This window comes from Lithobates pipiens, unplaced genomic scaffold, assembly GCF_037356315.1.
Source record: "Lithobates pipiens isolate NorthernLeopardFrog02 unplaced genomic scaffold, aLitPip1_a1.2 Scaffold_28, whole genome shotgun sequence".
Taxonomy (NCBI): domain Eukaryota; kingdom Metazoa; phylum Chordata; class Amphibia; order Anura; family Ranidae; genus Lithobates; species Lithobates pipiens.
Window position 1 is genome coordinate 185,361,038 of NW_027507789.1, and position 9,455 is coordinate 185,370,492.

A 9,455-nucleotide genomic window follows, 5' to 3' on the forward strand; every position below is an offset into this window, starting at 1 on the left:
CTCATTTTCTCTCTCTCGTTCCTCTCCTCATTTTCTCTCTCTCGTTCCTCTCCTCATTTTGTCTCTTGTTCCTCACCTCATTTTCTCTCTGTCTCGTTCCTCTCATTCTCACTTGTCCCTTTTTATTCGCTCTCTCCCTCTCATTTTTACTTTTCCCTTTTTATTCTCTCTTTCGTTCCTCTCATTCTCACTTTTTCCTCTCATTCTCACTTTTTCCTCTCATTCTCACTTTTTCCTCTCATTCTCACTTTTTCCTCTCATTCTCACTTTTTCCTCTCGTTCTCTCTCTGTCTCGTTCCCCTCATTCTTTCTCTGTCTCATTCTCTCACCTGTCCTCCTTGTTCCTCTCGTTCCTCTCATTTTCTCTCTCTCGTTCCTCTCTCTCTCTCTGTCTGTTCCTCATAGTCTCATTCTTCTTATTCTCACTTGTTATTCTTTCACTCTCTCTCGCTCGCTCATTCTCTCACTCTCGTTCCTTTCATTCTCTCTTCCTTTTGTCTTTATACCCTGACCAAAGATGAGAGGGAATTCCCAGAATGCTTTCCACTATTCCACTGAACAGGTTCTCATTTACATAGATTAATTACCTTACACAGAACGCTGGCAGTCTTATCAGAGCGTCCATATTTTAAGTCTGTGTTCACAAGATGTCGTGTGACTTGGACCTCAGCAATGTCAATTGTTCACGTTCCAGTCTTTCCTGGATGCTGAACTAGACTGCTGTACTGCCAGTCTTGTAATGGGTGAGAGGGTTTTGCAGCTGAGGAATTGTCCTATCACAGTTAATGCAGGCAATGCTGGTAGGAACACACCTGTCTGTCTATGAAGGTGGGTGTCCAGTGATTTCCCTGCCTGCCTCTGAGGAGAAATCTGCCCAATGTCCCTCCATCTCCTTATAACAAATTCCTCCAGCTGGCATCACCGCCTCATCTGCCCCTTCTGCTGGACTCTCCCAGTCTGCCTGACATTTGACAGCTGTCAGACATGTGCTGCACAAGTCCGGATCTCCAATCAGGCATAGCGCTTTGAAAAAAAAACACTGCTTTGAATGGTAGATAGTGTATGTAATGTATATACTGTATACCCGTTCAATCCTATCCAACTCTTTCCCATTCTATGAGATCGCTCCCTTAGCACCATGTCTGATGCTTTTGAAAGCCATTTTCCTGATGTTTTTTATTTATACAAGGTAGATTGTCAGCACTTTCCTCAGCCCTCTCCAATTGCTCGGGCTTGGCACGTATGTGCAGACTGTACTAGCACATGGGTATATATAATAATAAGGTCTTAATGTGCTTTATTCTGAGTCTCCAATTCCTCCCCTCCTCTGAGGGGTGTCCAGATTCCGATAAACCTCCTGTACCTCCACAATCACCAGGCCAGGGTTGTAGGGTGCTTTGGGGGGGCTCCTCCCTGGTATGGTTCAGGGAACCGCTTGCTTGTCCCTCCCCTTTTCCTGGCCTGCTGAGCTGCATGCTCAGATAAGGATCTGGTATGGATTTGGGGGGGGGGGGGGGGGAGGAGGGCTCATGCCAATTTTTTTTTTTTTGATTACAAACGTTTTTATTGGTGGTAAAAGAAGCATAAGTAGATCAACAGACACCAGTACATGACAGCATCAATGGAGAGCATAATGGATATACACATCATACAAATGTTGCTGGCACAGCAGCGGTCCAAGCCCAACAAGGAACATTTAAAAAAGTGATTAACGTACACAGCCTGGAACGTATGCACCAGACGATGCTTATCAAGTGCAAAGATGTACATAATAGAGAGTTAGTAAAACAAGGGGAAATAAAAGAAACATAAACAAAAAGTTAACCTTGCAATAATCATTGCTATTGACTTCACCGACAGATAGCTAATACACTACAGTACTGTTTACAAGCTGGCGCTAGTCTCAGGTCCGGATCAAAGATATAGGAGAATAAACCAACAAAAAGGTATCAATATACAAATGCAATGGGATCGCCCGGACACCGGTGTAACACCTACTAAGGGATATGCGGGGAGGGAACCCCCATAGGACCGGAACACTCCGGCCATTCGAACCATTTGGCAGTATGGATATGCATGGTGTCCATAATGGTGTGATGTACCCGTTCCATTAGACGGATAGCGTCCATCCTACCAAGAACCCCCGACCAGGAGGTAACTTGCGAGCGCCAATGTAGCGCTATCGTCCAGTGGACAGCACAGAACAGTGTATTGATCCCAATTTTTTTTTTTTATGGAGTAAGGATTCCGCCCATAATCTATTCCAGACCTGAAGGGCCTACTATATATTGGGAGGACCCCACAGGGTCCCATAGGGGAAATCCTCTCCTACCTGAGCACTTGGGCAGTTCATCACCTGACCATGGTATACAGATCAGCCAAAAAGATATATAGTGGCAGTATTTAATTGTAAAAAGCTGTGGGCACTGTGTGTGTGGGGGGGGTACTAGTACTAGGTTTAATAACACGTTAAGGCTCAATTCACATCTATGCATGTTGCTTTTGAGCGTTTCTGCAGTGCTTTCAGCATTTTCAGACACATGTTTTTCTTCAATTTTTTGAGGGCAAATTTGTTGTTGGGCAGATTTACACCTTCATTCCTAAGCCTTTTTCTGACGCTTGTTGCTTACAAGTTAAAATCTGTACTTTTTGCTAGAAAATTACTTGGAACCCCAAAACTTTATATTATTTATAAATTTCTTTTAGCAGAGACCCTAGAGAATAAAATGGTGACCATTGCAATATTTTATGTCACACTGTATATGCACAGTGGATTTTCAAATGCAATTTTTTTTTGGAAGAAATACACTTTCATGAATGAAAAAAATAAAACCAGTTACGTTTGCCCAGTTTTTTTCGTATAACATGAAAGATGATATTATGCCGAGTAAATAGATGCCTAACATGTCATGCTTAAAAATTGCGAACACCCGTGGAATGGCGACAAACTAGGGTACTTTAAAAATGGGTAACCAGTAGAAATTTTTAAAACGTTGAAGATTTTTTGAGTTACAGAGGAGGTCTTACACGAGCATTATTGCGCTCTAACGGTCAGGGCAAGACCTCATATGTTTGATTTTGATCATTGTTTACATTTGCAGGGAGGACATATGTATGCGTTCGCTTCAGCGCGTGAGCATGCAGGAATGGGGCGCTTTAAATTCTTTTTTTTCTTATTTAATTTTTATTTTTTTTACACTGTCCCTTTTACATTTTCTATCACTTTTATTGCTGTCACAAGGGATGTAAACAACCCTTGTGACAGCAATAGGCAGTAAGGTACTCTTTATGGAGAGATCTGGGGTCTATGACCCCAAATCACTCCTTTACACTTAAAAGCATTCAAAATGCCAAGTTTGACTGTTTTGCATGCTGTCTTCTTTTTTTTTTTTTTTTTTTTAATCTGGTGCCTTTTAAGTCTTCAGTAAGCCAGAAGTGATGTAACAATATTGCTTCCAGGTTACTAGATCCGAGCCCCGAATAAAGCCGATTCCGGCTTCGTTTGGTGTTCTGGCTGGTCGCTCAGGTCTCCCAGTGGGATGGGGGAACACCGGGGTGGGGGGGACGCCCCCTCCTGCTACTTGTAATAACAGCTGAGCCCCATTGGTTGTTACAAGGAAGCCAATAGTCAGCCCTAAAAATAAAAAAAATGGTACCGGGATGATGTATGGAGCTTGCAAGCATTACCCCCGTACAACCCCTTGAAGCCTAAGGCCGCATATTTACATTTCGACGGCGTCAAGGGGTTAAAAACTGCAGCGCACCGTAAAAACGCACTACATGCTTTTCTGGAGCTTTTCCAGTAAAGTCTATTGAACCAAAACTGCAAATAAAAAGCAGCGTTTTGCATTTAATAAAGTCCCTGACCCTTTCCAATAACGCAGAGGCACAAAAATGCATTGATGTGAACGTGTTCAATTGGAACCCATGTTGAATTTAAAAGCATGAAAAAACGCATTTGTGTGAATGGAGCCTAAACACCATACTGTTGGTATTCAGCTGTTTGAGTTGCATAAGGTTGTAACTATAAGAGCAGAGTATTCAGTATTTATTACATTTTTACTTTTATTGTTTACCATCTTGAAAAGGGACTTTCACAGTTGCGTCCACGGCTCCATGTAATGAATTTCCTTGGGATTGATTTTATGGGAATTTCCCTTGAAATACTGGGAAGGAATATAATGAAAGTGTTTGTTTATTCTCTGGATTTCCTCTGCCCTTCAAGAACGATCATCATTTCCCTTTAAATCTGTTTGCTAATTACAGGGGGTCATGCAATGCTTTTTACCGCAACAGGATATTGTACATACGGTGTGTCAACACTTGCTCAGTGTTCTCACTGATGTAGATGTGTGTCATCTGTCATTATGGAAAGGACGAGTAATCGCACCGTATTTAGGTCACAGCATGTAGAGCAAGCCAGGCACAGTTGATTAATAAGCATTTTCTACAGCTGACAGAAGCATTGCACAACCAACTTTTTCCTAATTACAAAGTTCCTTGCAGCACATGGCATAGTCCCCATGTCTTATAAATTGATCTAACTGCACATCTGTGATTGGGTAGTGAACATAATGCTGTGATGGAGGATGGTTAATGATGTGCTTGGATTTTTTTTGATTTTTTTTAGGGATGGTTAAAAACATATCTAAAGTCACAATGGTTTGTTTTGGAAAAAGTGCAATGGGGAGTTAGAACCTCTGCAAAGTTAGTGCTAGCACTGTCTGTGCCCTCGCTAGGGAGAGTCACCTATTCTGAGATGCAGAATTTAAGATCTCACTAAAGGAAAAGACGAAAAAGTGTCCTCCTTTGACGATTTTCCCTCTATTCTGGTGAGATTTCCTCTCACTTCCTGTTGTCTCAGCCAGTAAGTGCTAGCACATTTCCCCAGTAGGATACAGCTAAAAAAAAACACAAAAAAAAAAAAAAAAAAAGAGGGGTGTTAACCATTCCCTCTGCTATCCAAAGTTCTGGCTTTAGGTATAAGCCATATTACCAAAAGTATTAGGACACCTGCCGTTGCATATATGAACTTTAATGGCATCCCAGTCTTAGTCCAGTAGGGTTCAATATTGAGTTGGCCCACCCTTGGCAGCTATAACAGCTTCAACTCTTCTGGGAAGGCTGCCCATAAGGTTTAGGAGTGTGTCTATGGCAGCGATATGCAATTAGCGGACCTCCAGCTGTTGCAGAACTACAAGTCCCATGAGGCATAGCAAGACTGAGAGCCACAAGCATGACACCCAGAGGCAGAGGCATGATGGGACTTGTAGTTTTGCAACAGCTGGAGGTCCCCTAATTGCATATCCCTGGTCTATGGGAATGTTTGACCATTCTTCCTGAAGCACATTTGTGAGGTCAGGCACTGATGTAGACTAGAAGGCCTGACTGGCAGTCACTTTTTTCATCCCAAAAGTGTTCTATCAGATTGAGGTCGGGACTCTGTGTAGGCCAGTTAAGTTCCTCCACTCCATATGTGCTCAGTAGGGTTGCCACCTCATCCCTTTAAACCGGAACACATATTAATTACGGAGGTCCTGTGATTAAAGTGGTAATTAACTCACTTGGTGGCTTATCTGCATTAAATTAGCCTCAGAACCTGCGTAATTCATAAGGCACCAAGTGAGTTTAATTACCACTTTAATCAGCCACAGGACCTCCATAATGAATATGTGTTCGGTTTTAAAGGAATTAGGTGGAAACCCTGGGATGAAGGGATGAGGTGGCAGTCATAGCCTTGCAGCTTGCACCTTTTAAATACAAGATAAAATCAGGCTGACAGCCCTGGAGCCTGCACCGTTACATGCAAGACAGCCTCCATATATCTATCCTCACGGGTTCACTTTAAGGCTGGATTCACACCTATGCATTTTTTAGTGCATTTTGTAGATTTGCACTACAAAAAATGTTCCATAGGAAACCATGTTAAATGTACTGTAGAGCAAATCTGCAAAATGCAAAAAGCACTAAAACTGCATAGATGTGAATCCAGCCTTATACCTACTCCAGGCCTGTGTAGCTCCATATTGTTAGTCTATTCTTGAAGTTCTATCAAGTCACATACAAAGTGAGAGCCGGGGAAAAAATAAAATGGTCTGGATGGTACGTTCTAGGCATTCCACTTATTTCCTTTTATTTAAGAGATTACATATACATATATATTATAATATACACACACTGTATCAAGCAGTATATATGTTTCGTGATCAAGATATAATGGGTGCAATTCTCATTTATCCCAGTGCATTTCAAAATTGCCTTCTTCCTCAGGGGAAAACCCAAATGATCATCCAAAATGCAGCTGTTCAAAAACACTGCCATAGTGGAGAGTTGCAAAATTTACTTCCCTTATAAGCAAACCAAAAAAAACCATTTTTTTTATTTATTTTCTTTCCCTTTTACGTTATATTTTATTCTCATTGGCCATCGGGGCGCACAGCAGCCCTATACTGTTTGAACCTTATTTTCTAGCACAGCTTGACATATGTTTTCTGCTAGAGTCCCTATTCATGGTCATTTGTGGATTCCATGTTGTCCATGATTTTTGAAACCGATATATATCCTATGTGCCCATTTGATTAGGGAATTGCTGGGACAACTTATTTGTATATTGGCTGTGACCCTATTGTTTCTGTTTCATAATGGTATTATATGTTTGTCATTTACTTGGGATGTAAACCATCAAAAAAAATTATTATTAGCCCACTAGTGCACAGGGAAGGGGATTTTGGGACCCTCCAATACAGTAGTGTTTTTAAAACCACTACATGTTGGGTGATCATTTGGGGATTTTTCCTAGATTGTAAGCTCTAATGAGCAGGGCCCTCTGATTCCTTCTGTATTGAATGGTAATGTCTGCCATACTGTTGTAAAGCACTACACTGTCAACGCTATATAAATCCTATATAATAATAATTTCTCTACAAATTCTCATTTCCTCTGGAGGAAGAAACCATTGTCAAAGCGCATTGGGATAAAAGAGAATTGCACATATAATATCTCTTGATTACGAACTGTATATGCAGGTGGATATATGGTTAATATATATTTTTTAAATGTCTTTAAAAAAAAAGAAATAAAAAATAATTTATACAGATAAAGCAAATTCTGCATCAATCCAGTGCCAAGGCATTGATTGTCTCAGCTGCAGTGGAAGGTCTGGGAGGAGCCTGGTAAAAGGGACTTGTTATGCCTAAACAGGGGTCCTAAAGGATCTTCTAGTTCTGGGGGCCTAGGCAGTAGAGAGATACATAATCTCCCTTTACTGAAGGGTGACTTTTTTCCCTTTACGTAAACTCTACCTAAAGCCACCCTCCTACCACCCCACTTCACTGGTTACTTACCTCCATTCCAGTACTAGTATGTCCAGTGTTCCCCTTCTAACAAATCTGTGCAGTGCTGGGTTTGTCTCAAAAAGGTTTGAATACAGCTATTTAATGAATCTTATTCAAGCCTATAGGGGTATACACACAGGACATAAGCATGACCAGTGATGCACAGATTTTCATCAGAAAGGATGTAGATCATGGTGTAGGCCAGGGATATGCAATTAGCAGACCTCCAGCTGTTGCAGAACTATAAGTCCCATGAGGCATAGCAAGATTTTGACAGCCACAAGCAGAGGCATGATGGGACTTGCAGTTTTGCAACAGCTGGAGGTCCATTAATTGCACATTCCTGGTGTAGGCCATGGCACTGGGCTTCTAAGTAAGCAGTTGCTATGGAAGGGGAGAAGCAGCGTAAAAGTGGTTCATGTTCAACCGGATGGACTGGTATCTCTGTTCATCCTTGCTATGTAGCGTATGACTTAAAGAAATATCATTATGATAAAATGGTTCTCATTTACATATCTTTTGAACTTTGAGAGTGAATAATTTTTAAATAAAGTAAAGTGGAGGGCCACCCTGAAAAAATAAAATAAAAAATACATTAAACATAAAAAAAATGAAATTTTTTTTTTTTTTTTAACTTACCAGAAATGCCTGTTGCTAGGCACATCATCCTAATCTGCCTCTTTCTCCTCTGCGGAGATCTTCTTTCTTCTCTCCTCCGTGCGGCGTCTTCTGGGTAATGGGTCGCGCTGTGTTCTGGGAACTGTGTGTCCCAGAACACAGCGTGTCCCATTCACAAAGCGCTGCGCGACAGGAAACGGGCAGTGAACCCGCAAGGCTCCACTGCCTGTTTCCCTTAGTTGAAATGGCGGCACCGGGAGCCGAGGGACGGGTCAGCCTTGGGCGGCCGACATCGCGGGCGCCCTGGACAGGTAAGTGTGTTTATTTAAGTCAGCAGCTAGTGTGTTTGCAGCTGCTGACTTTTAATTTTTTATTTTTTTTTTAAACCGGCCCTCTTTAAGCTAAAATTTAACTTTAAATAAAATAAGCCATTTTGTATATTAAATATCTTTCTTATATCCTTACAGTGAGAAGAGGCCCCTCCAGGTGCTCGTTGGGCATCCAGTCCAGTGTAGCCAACATGGCAAATCCTGCTCCATCACTGTGGAAACCAAAATCAACCAATCGCAGCCTCACTTCAACAAAGGCCGTTCCGGTTTTACCTTGAGTGTGCCAGCCAACTAATGAGTGTGTGCCTTAAACCATACCATGATACTGAGTATCTGTGTACCAATGCCTTATACAGCCAACGATATCTTGGGTTCATATTGCGGGGACCGGTTCCCCCAGAACATTTCGTCAGTCCTTGAAGGGATTACATGTATACACCATACAACATTACTGTTCAATTTTAACCAAGGCTCTCTAGCCTTTAACTGCCTATCTTTTAGATTCTTTCATATAATTTGTCTTATTTACAATTTCACAGGATTTAGTTCTCAAGAAATAATTAAAAATTAATCTAGATTCCTACATAAATGTGTTTGTTATGAAAATGGCATGCTTGTTGGTGACAGTGTATGGTTGGGATTTGTTTTGTGTGTACCAGATTGAAAATAGTGGGCCTATTCGCACTTGAGCATTGTGGCAGGATGTACTAAAGCAGGGATCTCCAAACTACAGGTCCCATAAGGCATTGTAAAACACTGAGGCGATTCAGTTCGCATAGGTAGCGCTATACAAGTCATTCCCTGACATAGACAGACATGGCTAGGTATGATGGGAATTGTAGTTCCTGAACAACTGGAGGGCCTCAGTTTGGAGACCCCTGCACTAAAGCACTGTTGGAGCCATTCACTGTGTGCGTTAGGCCCGGTTCCCATATGTGTGAATTGGATGTGGCTTTTCCCGCATCAAATTTGCATGACATGCAAGTGTGCTTGGCTTGCAATGAAGCCGGTTTACAGAGGTCTGGGGGGGCCACATTCCAAAAGGGTCCTGTGTGTCTTTGGGTCTGGTTCAGATGCGAATTCAGGCAAACATTTGGACCCGATTCACACCTGAATGGGTAAACAGACACACACCGGACCCCCACAGTCGTGCATATATGTGAACCCAGCCTTG

At 41.9% G+C, this 9,455-nt stretch overlaps 1 protein-coding gene across 1 annotated transcript in view; it reads left to right on the top strand.

The window, feature by feature from the left end:
* MYO1D (myosin ID) overlaps positions 1-8,870 on the top strand; it is a gene marked incomplete in the record, with an annotated part of 144,044 nt that extends 135,174 nt beyond the window's left edge. Inside the window, 1 exon segment of the mRNA XM_077460114.1 lies at positions 8,420-8,870. Within this exon segment, the coding sequence (XP_077316240.1) occupies positions 8,420-8,576 (157 nt within the window).
* Between the last annotated feature and the right edge of the window lie 585 nt (positions 8,871-9,455).